The sequence below is a fragment of the Impatiens glandulifera genome, chromosome 8, assembly GCF_907164915.1.
Source record: "Impatiens glandulifera chromosome 8, dImpGla2.1, whole genome shotgun sequence".
Classification (NCBI taxonomy): Eukaryota; Viridiplantae; Streptophyta; class Magnoliopsida; order Ericales; family Balsaminaceae; genus Impatiens; species Impatiens glandulifera.
This window is the reverse complement of record NC_061869.1, coordinates 20,483,553-20,498,332: the sequence shown is the minus strand read 5'-3', so window position 1 is coordinate 20,498,332 and position 14,780 is coordinate 20,483,553. Positions and strand designations below refer to the sequence as shown.

The 14,780-nt window shown below is 33.3% G+C and overlaps 1 protein-coding gene across 1 annotated transcript; it reads right to left on the bottom strand.

The window, feature by feature from the left end:
- Window positions 1-2,137: 2,137 nt before the first annotated feature.
- LOC124911273 lies at window positions 2,138-13,883 on the bottom strand. Its single transcript, XM_047451732.1, has 11 exons — window positions 13,720-13,883; window positions 13,212-13,531; window positions 11,899-11,976; window positions 11,300-11,820; window positions 7,331-7,963; window positions 7,091-7,245; window positions 5,772-5,977; window positions 4,681-4,814; window positions 4,337-4,608; window positions 4,148-4,251; window positions 2,138-2,817 (listed from the first exon to the last, which is right to left on the bottom strand). The coding sequence occupies exons 2-11, from the start codon at window positions 13,507-13,509 to the stop codon at window positions 2,747-2,749; spliced, it is 2,472 nt and encodes an 823-aa protein (XP_047307688.1). The 5' UTR covers window positions 13,510-13,531; window positions 13,720-13,883; the 3' UTR covers window positions 2,138-2,746.
- Between the last annotated feature and the right edge of the window lie 897 nt (window positions 13,884-14,780).

Sequence of the window (14,780 nt, the reverse complement as noted above, 5' to 3'; positions counted from 1 at the left end):
CATACTTTTTGGAGGTATCAAAATTCATTCAATTTGAATTTGAAATGATCTATTTTTTTGGGAAAACAGTTTAACGTCATTTCATTAAGAACCCAAAAGTGAGAGAAAATGTCACTTATAAAAACTAGACAAATCTTAATTTTGATTAAAAGTATTAAATGACCATAGGGTATCTAATTAAAAACAAACAAAAAATAAAGATTACAGACAATTAAAGCATATCAATCATATTACTTAACATTCTTATTCAATTTAGCCAATATCATTTTCTCTACTTTCGGATCATAATCTGTAGCTCTCGCAGCCCACCTACATTGCATAATCACCTGTTTGGCTTTAGGCTTCATTATTGGTGATTGAACTGTTGCATTTGATGATGACTGTTTGTGAGCATTGACTTCATTCCCTTAAATTAGTTTTTTCTTTAGTGGAGCCATCACTAATCTGACAAAAAGAATTTTGTTTTAGTATTTTAGGAATTTCACATTTACCTACACATTCATTTGCTTCATTTTTGTCTGATTTGCATTGGTTTACTTTTAAAGTTTCCTCTTCACTTTCCTTCACTGCATTCTTATTACTTCATTCATCTGATTTTCCTTACTTTCACTCCCTGATTTTTCCCATTTTCCTTTCTCTGATTCTTCTTCTCTTCGTCCTCTAATTCTTCTTCCTCCTTTGTTTTTTCATTTTTACTTTCTTTCGATTCTTCATCGTTCTCATCTTTTACATCTTTATTTTTAGCTTCCTTTTTCTGATTTACAATTGCATCTTTATTTTTAGCTTCCTTTTTCTGATTTCCTGATTGTAAGAATGATAGCTCAAATTGTAAGAGTGTTTTATAATAGATCAAAAGTTATGAGTTCGATTCCAGTTTAAAACGTGTTTAGATGAATTGGAGATCATTAATGTTAAATTCTAAAATACAAATAAAAAATATACTAAATCCTTAAAATTGAAAATGAAATAATAACAATATTAAAAAAAATAGCTGAACTTAGATCCCAAATGTTGGCTTTATCTAAAAGTGGTGACAAAACAAGCATTTAAAATCTTCCCACAACTAAAATAAACATAGTCAACCTAAATACAAATGTATTTTATTTGCAACTCATTAAAGGTATAAAAAGGATATTTGTTAGCAATTAATGGAATTAATGGACGTTGTACATTGATTGATTCTTCTCTTATTAAGGTAATAATTTAATGAAACTTTGGCCTTTTTAATAGTATCTCTTTTTTTTTTTGTCAATGGTAGGGACATGGATTCATATTTTATTTATGGAATATCAAGACCATTTATTTTCATTCCCTCATAAAGAAAATAATTTGGATTGGGATTGAGGATGAAATACAGAAATAGAAAAAACAGTCTGTTTCAACTGAGAAATAGGATTAGGGTCACTGATAATATTATTTTTATAACATTGATACATCTAGTCTTTATAGGAGAATAAATATTTTAAAATATAAACTAACTAGATTTAATTTAGAAAATGTTATCCCAATCCAATTATAATTAAATCTCTAATTTTATATTTTTATTTGTAGATAGAAAGATAAAGAAACCTTAGAGGATCCTCAGAGATTGTTTTTATTTAAAAGTAGAGAGAAAAGGGTATTTATTCCTTTTAAAAAAATATTTAATTTATTAGAGTATTTCAAGAGCCAGAAGGTAGAGTTAGAGAGTTTAAATATAATTTAAGAAAATATTTAGTGGCTCAAACTTAATATAAAAAAAATTGCATTGAATAAAAATTTTATCTTAAAAAAGCACAATAGTAATAATCTATTACACTATTAATCATTCTTTTATTCATATTCACACTTTGTAATAATTGTTAACCTAATAAGGTAGCTATGAAAAGTCATACTAGTTTCCAACAACTCAAAATAAATAAAAATATAATGATTGTTAACAAAGTGTCACCAAAACATATATTCATAATCTTACCCACCACTAGAAAACCACCAAAGCTTAAGATAAAATAACCAAACATCATTTATTCAATTAGACCACTTTCAAAATTTTAAGGTGTTTTTACCAAACTATAACTCTTTGATCCTATAAGTCAAGTTTCATAGACACTGTTAGAAGTACACAAAATATTATAACTATTTGGAATGTTTATGGATCTACAAAACAAAATCCACCAATAGATTTATTCTATTGAGTTTGACTTCCATTTTTATATCTTTTTGTTCCTTTGGGAATACAATAACCCTCCAAAAACTAGTTTTTTGAAATAAAAACATTACATAAAACTCACACCCAAATACAAATTATTGGTTTTATGTGAACCTGCTCACTCAAACATGAAATTGTTGATCAACAAAGATTCTGAATCAAGCTAACTTACAATACCTGACAAGACCCTCTATGACGTGTAATTTTCATCATAGTACAAACAGAAACCCGAAAAGCAACAAAATTTGCAATAATTCTATAATATTGTCGTCAGGGACTCCGCCGACGTTAAGACACCTTTGGCATGGTTGCTAAAAGAAGCCTAAATGAATAAACTAAGCAACTTTCACAAACTTTTACAACCCAGATTTACAAAAAGGGTTCAATTGCATAGATTCTGCAGTAATAATATACTAGGAAGACTCTGTTCAAAGTAAAGGAGGATTGGAAATGGCATTGTAACCTTGTCTATACAACACAACTGGCAACCACAAGACCTGTTTGTAGTAGGATTGCTGCAATCCGAGCAAATCTGTTTGAAACTTGGCAACAGCAATCTTACATGATCCCAGTAGCGATGCTGAAAGTTGCATTTATCTTTAGAGACTGCTCTGGCACATAGATCAATCCTGCAAAAATTAATTAAGGTGCTTCTAATTTATCTGTCCCGAATCCGGTATATCATAACTAAAGGGAAACAAATTGGTAAAATAAGTAACCACTGCCTTCTGTAAGAACAATACAAAGTCTGGGGCTGTCTTCTAGTAGAGTCAAGTTAATTACTAATTTAGATCAATATATCCTACCACAAATTCTACTATTTTACACATCATTGAGTCCATTTTGAAAAAAGGTTGATATTTTTCTCATTTTTTGGATGGCATGGGTGTCTGGGCACCTCGACTAATCATTAAAAGAGGGTAGCACAACAACCCACTGCCATGAACCCCACTTTAATACCTGTGTTTTCAATGGGAAATGAACTTGATCAGGGAGGGAAATCGGAAATCCTCAGTCCAAGTCTATCACATGGAATAGGGAAAGGTTTTTTTTGGGGGGAACTAAAGGAGAACTAGCCATGGCCCCCGCTTAAACTCAAAGCACTTTCAAATGGAATCGAAGCCGTGACCCCTTTTTTGGTCTCTTAAGCCGACTCTTACCACTGGGCTACCTTGGTGGGGTTAAGGAAAGGTTATTAAACTTTACTTAGATTGGAAGGTTGATTGTTTAAAAGTAATGCGACAAGTACATGCAAGAAGAATGTTTAGAATATAATATTAGCAAATAGATAGATAGAACCATTGTAAGCAAGATAAGTTTTGAATAATAAAGAGTAGCGTTTTTTTGGCTTTCTCCCTTCTAAATTCTTCAAGTCTTTGCTATTTTTCTCAAAATTTCTATAAACTCAACTGAGGGTTAGTATCAGTTTCTTACCATCTATGTTACCTGTGGTGGGTAAAATAAAGTATGTTTGATTCTAAAGTATGGTGCAAATGAATATAGCCCATTTGAAAACTAGCATTTTGTCACAATTACGATCTCATTAAAAAATCACCAAAGTTATTGGAAATTTTTTCTTTTCTCCATTCTGATCAAATTATTTTTTGGATAGGTCATTGTGCTTTTTTGACAAATATAAGTAAAAAATATTAGATCATGTTTAAAATGAAAAAAAAAAAAAAAAGGTTAGAGTGTGAGAAGCAATTATTGAAAAATAAATTGACATGTGTAAGCTTTAATTTGAATTTGATAAATATCACTAAGATTTTCCATTTCCAAATGGAGTCAATTTTTTCAAATCACAGGCTCAAGGCAGGAAAGGGTCTTTTTTTTCTTCTTCAATGGGTTTCAAAGAGTACCAAAAAAATAAAGAAATAAACATTGAAATGGTTGGAGCTTAAGTCTAATAATAACTGGGACAAGATAAATGAAGAAACAAATACTAACAATAATAGATACCTCTTTCCTTAACATGAATCTGCAAGGAATCCAGTGTGATGATCCCATCCGTTAAAGGAAGTAACTCTAGCTTGATTGTAGCCATAGATTTTGCAGGAACGCACCTGTAAAATCACAATAAGTTTGTCATGGACATCCAAATACCAGAAAAAAAAATGGCATGATAAGGGGACAAAGTTGCATTTTTACCCCAACGGGACTCTACTATGTAACCACAAATGCGTACAGCTGGAGTCTGTGCTAGGTATGCCATTTTCATTTAAGGCGACTGAATGAGGATCAGTTTCTCCATTCTTTCTCAATCTTCCTGAGGGATCAAAATGGCCAATAAATGGGCTCATGGGTGTAGATGGACATGAATTTATGGATACTACTGTAGGAGGCGATGTAAATGAGGCTGGAGCATGAACCGTAATTGTTAAGTCTTCAGATGACAGATTAGAAGCGTGAAGAGTTAAAACCTGACAATATAAACAATTCAGTCAAGACCCTATAAAAGAAACTTAAGGAATTAATATTTACTCATATGAGACCTGGACAGGAAGCTGAGGAACAATTCCATCAGAAACAAGATTTTTACTCGACATCGCGGACGCAACCGATATCATAAGATCTCTGGAGATTCGTGGTCGCCAACTCGTTGACTGCTTAAAGAATAACCTTGACTCTGCATTGATGATAAAACAAAAGGATCAGATTTATAATGGCGATTCTTTAGTTTTTTTGAGACCAAGGTTTGTTTCACATGAAAAGGCTAGTACAAAATTTCACGTGATCCCCCCACTTCGTTCAAGGTGGGTAAAACCTCGGACCTCCATTTTCTCAACAAAAAAAACTTCAGACCTCCAACCTTTAGTTTAACACTCTTACTACTTGAGCTTTCCCCGGCCTCCCTGAGGTCTTGGGTTCGAACCCGTCAGGCGACAAGCTCCGCTCGCCTGGTTAATTGGTTAAGTGTGTTTGCGGGTTATGTGCTTAATCCAGTGGTCTCATTTTCTTTTTTTCTTTTTTTTACTTCAGCTAAACTAGGTAGGTTGCAATGGAGATTTAATAAAGGCCTAGAACTTAATTTTTTCATGATCAGTTATCTGCATTCTCCTATTTTGCCCTCAGCAAATTATTAAAGACCATTGTGATGTCCTGAATTGACTTCTTTTTTAAATAAAGGGGCTTTAACTTAATTATTGGTGGACCTTAGGGCGAGATAGCCTTTTCTTGGGACAGTCTCCCTTCGCTTTTGTTTGTCCTTTGTTTCTTTTTTGTTTTGCTTAAACAACCCTTTATGCTATTTTTCGTTCACCCTTTTAATAAAAAAATTATACATAAACGACGTGTAAGCCTCTTGGCACATCTTTTACATGTCCATGCGTTTTTAGTCACATGTTTTTGGAAGATTTTAGAGCGAGATAATTTACCCACCTAGTATGAGATACATATAACCCAGTTTGTCCCAATAACCATCTCAAGAGGAGTCTTGTATAAGAGTACCTCGCTATGTCTATCTCTTGGTGCTTTGATTTTTAATTTTTTTATTAAATATTTCTTTTATTTGTCGTAGTTGCTCAAACAACCTATTGAATGAAATGAAATGAAATAATTGGCAAAAAGATAGAAGCATTCTTACCAGTATAGTTGCACCGGCATGAGACTAGAATAGCAAACTGATCTAACGCTGGAGAATTTTCTTTTAGTTCAGAACTTTTTGTAGATATGCGGGAAATTGAACCTTCATGCAAGTGTGACAACTGAGATATCTTTTGACCGTGACCCTTGCCAGTCATTCCCATTGAGGTTACTGGTTTAAGAATAAAAGAGTGTTCTTCACCTCTCCTGTAAGAAAAGGATGATGAATCGTAAACAGGACAAGATTAGAGAGAATTAAATATACTGAAATCAGCTGATAGTGCTTTGACCAAATAAAAAGATCATGGCGATTGATATCCTACAATTACACTATCAAGTTCCAAGTTTGATAAAACTAAAAACAGAGCATGGTGATTGATATCTCAACATCACAAGATGATGGGAAATACTTCATTATTCTCATTACATCATTTTGATGTGCATGCCAACTGCCAAGTGAAAAATATAATATACAGGATGCGTTAGATAAACTGGAAAGAAAGTGATAGATGTCAAATACTGAATTTTAAGTGTCGAATGAACAAGTATTAGAAAAATAAATGTTAAAAAAAATAAATAATAAATATAAAAATTTATGTAGTTGATATGTTAGTTGATTTAATAAAATGTGAAATTAATGTGGAAAAAAACTTAACATTTACCCTTATAAGTTAGTTTATTAATTTTCAGGGTTAAAGTTGTCTCTTGGATGCTTTTAATATATTACCGAGTTAAGTCTTTTATAAGTTACCGAATTAAGACATAATTTTTAGCTTAAATCTCTTTTAGCTGAATTTGAGATGAATCTTAAGGCCTTGTCCGATATGGGTTATTTGAGTCTAATTTTAAATAACTCACTATCCATCAATCAACAATCTACTCATCAATAACATTATTCAAATCATCAACTAATATCAAAGTATCTCTATTTAAATAAAAATTATTATATATTTATACCACTAATGTCTTTTTATTCCATCTGAAAGCGCTTTGAATGAAAACGGGGACCATGGTTGTGGGGTGTCATGCTAGTTCTCCTTATTTAAAAAAAAAACTAATGTCATTTTACCCAAAAAAAAACAGTTTTTTAATAACATACATCAAACAAGATTAATTAGAATAACCACATGGTTATTCAAATAACCTAGATCAAAAAGTGATTTTAAGTAACAACTATTAAATGAAAGTAATTCAAATAAGCACTTAATCATTTAGATTAAGTGATATAATGATTAAGTGATAAGTTGTTATTATTATCAAACACCATCAAAGTCAAGAAATCTCATGTTATTAAGCAAAACGTGTCCAGAGATTAAAAACCTGAGGGTGAGATTTGGCAGACTATGCATATCCCCTGCTTCAATACATGCAATTGGTAATGAAGGCGGAGGCCCGCCTTTCGATGCCTCTTCATAAACAATTGATATGGAATCAACATATATCACAATATCAGGCACATTCTCAGGAGCTACATTCTGCCAAGCAAAAATAAATAAAAATACTTTATAAATTGCTAACTCTAGGAGAATACCATTTACAAAAGAACAACGGTAATCCCACCTTTATCTGTACACAAAGAAGGTCATCGGCATTGCAATCAGCAGCAAAAGAATGAATCTCTATGGGTTGAATAACTTCAATTTTCCTCCTCCACCTTCTTCCAGGAGTGAAAATTCCTTCTAATCCGCATTGAACAGAAAATCTATCTGGTTCTAATGTCACACCCCGGAAAGATAGAATATTATCAATGCCATGTTCTGAACTCTTCAGAAACTTATCAGTAGGGAAAAGGTCCCAATCGTCTAGTTCAATATCTGGTCTAATACTATGGGTTGCTGCAGGAGGTTGTAACTCAGTTGGGGATGTAGTAGACATTGAATAACTTCTAAAATGACCAAAAGAAAACAGCTGAGAGCTCGATGTGGAAGAAAAATTGGATCTAGTAGAGGTGCTGCGCATGGATTGATTGGAAGTTGGGGCGGTAGATGGTGCCAAAGGATGAGCAGGAGGAGGAATAGAATTATCCACAGGAAGTAACCATTTTAATAGATCTCCACAAGGGTCTTCATTTACAGATGAGAAACTTGAATGATCCTTGCTTAATAAATTTCTGTCTTGCAATTTCTCAAACTGGTAAATTTCCAGAAAAGGATCTTCAACAAAATCAACACCAATATTGATCTGTAAAAGCACCTGTATTCTTCCCAACAATGACAAAGAATGAGATCATTTTAGTATGGATCGATGAATCAATTACTTTATATTCCCTTAGATATTGCAATGACTTCATGTGAAAGTTCTTTTTGTGCTACTGACGGTATTAGAATGCACCAAAGACTTGGGCATCCATCAAATAAAGTCATGAATAGCATTTATCCTGACATGGACAGTAAAATGAAGCATTGTGAGACTTACTGATTATCTAAAATGTCAAGATTACCTTCCTAGTAGTTTTTCTATTTCTAAAAATTGTTTGATTCATATAGACCTTTGGGGACCCCTACAAAGAACATTCTTTAATTCATACTTTTTACATGTTGACTTTAGTTGATGATTATACTAAATGTACATGGATTTTTCTTCTCAAAGACAAATTTTGTCTTTGAGAAAGTAATTTTTTTTGTTATTATGGTTAAAAATCAATTTGACTCCAGTGTAAGATAATGAGAAGTGATAATGGCACTGAGTGTGTGAACTCATAATGTGCTGATTTTTAACTCACTTGGCATTATTCACCAAAAAACTTGTACATATATACTCCACAACAAAATGGAGTTGTGGAGAGAAAATATAAGCATTAACATATGTGACCAGAGCACTAATGATTCAATCTGGACTTCTTATTAAATTCTGGCCATTTTCTTTACTCACTGCCAATATTTTGCCCATGTTGCAAAGTCAGGTTACTGTAAGATTATTTATTGTCTTAGCTGCATCTAGAAGGTGGCATTTACATCAAATTGATGTTGATAATGCATTTTTTAATGTTCATCTGGATGAGGACATGGACAACTATATGAAACTTCCTGAAGGCTATAATTCTGATATAAAGGATCCAGTTTGTAGACTTAATAGGAAGACATGTTTTAAAACAAGCCTCGCGACTGTGGCATTCTGAGATTTCATAAAGTCTCGTTGAAACTGGTTTTGTTAAGTTTGTATATCAAACATATTGATTTAAATGTAACTGCAATTCTTATTTATGCCGATGACATGCTTATTACTGGGAATAATCTAAAAGAAAATTATTTTATTAAAAAGTCTATTGACTCTAAATTCCCTATAAAAGACCTGGGAAAGCAAAATTATTTCTTGGCCTTAAAATAGCACAAATTAATAATGGTTTTTATGTTAACCAGCGAAAATACATCCTTGATCTTGTTTGTGATGCTGGTCATATGGATTGTAAACCACCCAAAACACCCATGATCAAAGGTATGAAATTTACAAATGATCTTCAAACTTTAATTGTGGATTCTACGAAATATAGAAGACTCGTTCGGAGACTTCTTTATCTGAATTATACTAGACCACACATAACATTTGTCGTACAACATTTTGTTATACCTTATAGTGGAAAAAAGTATAAATCTTGAATATAAAATGATAGAAGAATTATATTGAGATGAGGAGTGAAGAATTGATGAAGGGAGAAAGAACCCTAACTGATAGGGAGAATACAATAAGGAAGAGAGAGAATTTCTAACAATAATTTTTAAGTTTTAACTAAATCATTTCATATCTATTCTTAACAACCAATATTATATTTATACTATTCTATCAATAACTGTCACTTCCACCATAGTGTAATAGCCCTAATATTCTTTCCCCTTGTATCACATTTGTCTCAGTTTGTAAATAATCCTATAGATTGCCATTGGGATGCAGCTCTTCACTTAGTAAAATACTTAAGAGGAACCGTGTCTCTGGGAATTTTCTATCCATTGGACAATGACATTACACTTGAAGCATATTCTAATTGTGTTGGGCTTCATTCCAGAACCTGAAAATCACTTTCTGGATATTGCCTTAACTTGGTTCTTCTATTGTTTCTTGGAAAACCAAGAAACAAACTATTGTGTCACGTTCTTATGCAGAATGAGAATATAGGAGTTTGGCTGCAACAGTTTGTGAAATCAAATGGATGCCATACATACTAAAGGTTTTCCATATAATCCTTCCATTACCTATCACTCTTTACAGTGAAAATCAAGGTGCTATCTACATTACTGACAATTTTGTCTATAATTAAAAGACAAAGCATCTTGACATTGATTGTCATGTAATAAGGAATCAATTTCTTGTGGATTTTATTTGTTTAAAATACTTGGCAACCAAAAGACAGATTGATGGTATATTTACTAAGCCTTTGGACTTTCCTCAGTTTAACTATCTCAGGTCCAAACTTTATTTGAAAGATTTTGATCTTGAAGAGGAAGTAGTAAGATAAGTATGATTTAATACTTCTATATGTTTAATTTGACCAATTATGGGTATTATTGCAGCTATTTGGTTATTGCAGGTTTAAATTAGACAGTACTTTATTTTTAAATACTTATTGAATGATTTGTAATAATATAGGAACCTCAGTAAACTTTTAGTCCAAACATATCAGAGTCGGGTATATCACCGACCCAAAGACATTGTAACTTCTACTTTTTTATGAATTAAAGTGCTCTCTTCTTCTTCTTGATAGGGTTTGGTATCTATTTGACAAATCAAGGCATATTAGTCTTGATTTGTACGGAGGGGTTTAAGTTGTCTTTTGTGTGCTCTTATTATATTACCGAGTTATGTCATTCATATTTTACCGAATTATGTCAAAAAATTAAGCTTAATTTGATCTGAATCTAAATAATTAAGTGATATTAAATAATAATTATTAAATCAACTCAATTCAAATAAGCACTTAATTATTTAGATTAAATTTAAATGAAGTGGCATGCAACTAAGATACATTTTTACCCTTGATGAACCAATTAATTAGAATATAAAAAATCAGAATGAGGTCCAGTTACAAGTTCCAAATATATACAAGAAAATTTTAGCCTACAAGTGCCCGACCATAAGCAGTTACATAAAAGGTTTTAATAGCACGTGTGTATTGTACTAATTGTAGTAACTAATCAATAGGGGAATCACATTTCACAGAACTCTACCACTTGAAAAATATATTAGAATCAATTACTTATTTACTTTCTCCAATTTCTTTGATAGGCGGCCCTCCAAGGAGAAATAGGAGATCTGTAGTCAAAGATTTAAAGCATGAAAATACAACTAATTACAAAAGTTTAAGAAATGATATGGAGAGAAATAAATCATACTTAAGAGATCAAAGGTGTCAGGTTCAATTCTCCCTAAGAATACTCTGATTTAAAGGTGGTCATGACCGAGATGGGTCATGCTAGCCACCCCGGGAATAAACCCGAGTCACAAAAAATAAATTCCTACTGCATGTAAGGCAAAGAAATCATATGAAGGAAACAGACAAGATAATTTTCAAGGCATTTAAGATCACAGAAAGCATACCACTATATCTCCGTTAGATAATGAGCAACACTTCAGACTTCTAGCCAATCCACCAGAAACACTTGGATCAAAGTTCCGTCTTTCAATAAGTGTACTTATAGAGGTTGTATTTTTAGTAGTCGTTCTAGTTTCTGCACCATCCATAGGAGTTCTTGGAATTTTTCGTTTTTCCCAAAGTGGTTCATCAAATTCTGCTATACGAACTAGGAAATGGGAGTTTTCAATCTTTTGCAACAAAGTCTCTGTCTTCCTTCTCTGGACTTCCATTCTAAGGAGCATTTCACCATCGGAGACATTATTTTGCTTATCAATCTTCTCTTTTGTCGCATTGTCACCAATATGATCAAGTTTTTCTCCAGTATCAGGAACAAGGTCACTTTCAGAGCCTGTATCACCATTTTGTTTCTTGGTTCCTGGCCCAATTCTATTTTTGCTCATAATAGCAGCAACCTTGAATGGTGTAATAATTTCTGTATCCTGCTTACAAGACGACAAGCATGCCAAAATGTGGACTTGTTCACCTGGGGAAATATAGTTCCATAAATTTCAAATCCGATGATTCTGGATGGTTCACCCAAAAGAAAATGAAGAAAGCCTACCAGGAAAAACAAAACCACGATCTAGCGAGTGAAAAGAATGTATATCCAGTGCCTCCATCCAATCATCAGGTAGTTCCTCTAGAAAATAAATCATATGAAAGCGGGAAATTTAGAAAATAAAATAAGTTGATCCAATCCATAGCTTTTGCTTCAACTGAGTAACCTAAACAAATCATATGGTGATAATTCTATGTGAGCAATCCAAGTGCTAGAATCACTTTATCTAAGCTAGATAAAGAGATGAACAAACTCTACAACAACGTGAACTACGACGGTCAAAAGAGAGCCAAGGCTGATCATGCTGAAGCATCCTCCGAGAGAGCTGATCTTCAAGTTGTCCCAAGCTCCTTTGATTTAGAGCTTTGAGTCTTTTTAGGGACTCTTAATTTTGATGTTTTCCTTTTCTAATCATCTTCTTTGATTAATGTCCTAACCTGTTTTGTAATGGTTTACTTTTTCCACAGTAAATGTGATTTCACGTTTATCGTGGATCAATGAAAAATAATATCACTTTTTCTAAGAGGAACATCGAGAAGTAAGGAACTTTCATCAGTTTAGGCATACCCGCTACAAATAAATGGAGGGTAAGAAAATAGCATAAAATTACAGAGTGTATGCAGACAATTTCAAGGCAAGTGACTGCAAGGAACAAAAGAATCTGGATACTAATGAGCCGCCTATTTGGACATTGGTGTTTTTCTAAGATCCAAAATAATTTTTGGATCATGATCCAAATTATTGTGTGATTTTTATTGTTTCAATTGGTATACATACAAGTTACTTAATCAAGATCCAAATTATAGTATAAATTTTTGCTTCATTTGGTATATATTTCATTGTCTCGATCATGATCAGATTAGTTTTTTATACTAATCCATTTTATTTTCTAGATCATAGTGAATTTTAGCAAAATAACAAATGTATTTTTTCTTCATGATCAACATGGAAAGGGATCTATAACAAAACGGTCCAATATGAATAAGCTCTAAAGTAAGTAATGAATACATTTCTGTAAGATCAAATTTTATTAACGAACTGATGGATCTATTAACTTAGTTTTTCATTAAGAATATTGGGTTTGGAATCTACAAACAACAATCATGGTTAAGAGGAAAGCTTGGAAAACAGAATCTATTGATCAAATGCTATGTTTGGATGTTCATACATGAATATAAAATTACTACTTCTTAGATTGCCACTCAACTGTTAATACCATCTGATCATAAATCAAATGCTCCTATGCATGAGTCCACCGTCACTAATTGCACTTAAACAGAGTGAGAACTGAGAACAAAGCAGTAGAAAAAACTCACTCTTTGGAATAGTTATAAATCCTTCATCTTCAGTGACCTCAATGTGATTTTGAACAGCGGGAGAGACATCATTAGTAGAACTATGTATCCCCATACCATCGTCCTGATCCTCACCCTCTACCTCATTTTCAACCGCAACCTGATCTTCCTCATTTGAATTCAGCAAAACTGAATCTTGACCAGTAAGACCATCCAGAGTGTTCAACCTACTGAGTACTGCATCAGTAGGACGATACTCCGATGCAATTCCAGATGATGCTACTGCGGCCGGTTGATATGACCGCAGCAGAAAACTCATTGTCCCGCCGAAAGATTTTCGTCTGAGAAATTATGAAGAAACAAATGACACACCAATCAATGAAACCCAAATCAACATCGATCGGCCAAATCGGGGCTTATCCCTTTAGTGGGAATCAACGAGATAAAGATTTAAACTAGCAGAGGCAATCAAAGATATTTAACAAAAAATTAGCAATCATGCTGGAGGAGTGAGAATAGAATGTGTTACCAAAGATCGCAGATGGTGGCACGAAAGGGAAAACGCTGAGATTCACTATCCTCTCTCTAAGTCCAAATAAATTCAAAGAATCTAGGTCAAAAATGATCACAAATTCAACTAAGGAGCTGGAAACCTAAACTGGCGATTAGATCTGCGCCGGACGCAGATTGATGTCCGGGCACCTATAACATATTTATGACTGTATTTGTTTTTTCATTAAATAATCCTGATAACAGATTTATTTTTAAAATTTATTTTTTTAAATTAATTTTTTGCAAAATTGACCTGGCAAAAGACCAAATTACCCTTCTAATAAATATCTTCTTCTTTCTCTTCGGCTACTTTCTACTTTCTCTCTTCTTCTCCCCCAGCAACGAGTCGTCCAAGCAAAGCACGTCGAACGTCTGCTTCTTCTGTTTCCCCTCCCGACGTCTGTTATCCCCCGACGATTGTAGCATCTACGCCGAACTGTAGCCCCCGACGATTCCATCAAGCTAGATTTCTAACAAACACAAGTTTGATATTGATTGGTTATAGCTGAAAATATTTGTTATTAATCAATTGGGATCGCAAAGTGCACTTGCGCCGATGCAAAGTATAATCTCCGTCGGCGCAAGATGCACTTTGCTCACTTTGTTGCACTTTGCATCGTCTCAAATTGCTATTTGTGGATTTTGCGCCGGCGCAAACTGCACTTTGCAAACTATTAGTATATTTTCCACTCACTTTTGTGAATTTTTATCAATTGCAGTTCATATTTTCCACTCACTTACTGCCCATTTATTTCTCCAAAAATTCATGTTTTCTGTGATCACGGTTAATACATCCATTGAGGCAGTAACGTACTCCATATACATAACTGTAAAAACACCATAGTCTCCACTCTTAGTGCACTTTGGGACTGTTGAGTGTGGTATTACAATATATGGTAGACTTTCCATTTTGAACCGAGGATACCTAGACTTGTCAACATGGGTCATTCCATGTTCAAACAAATATGGAAGCATTTCACATAGTGGTTTCATGAACTTGTCATAATGAACATTTTGAAAAGTCCTTGTTCGCAGTCA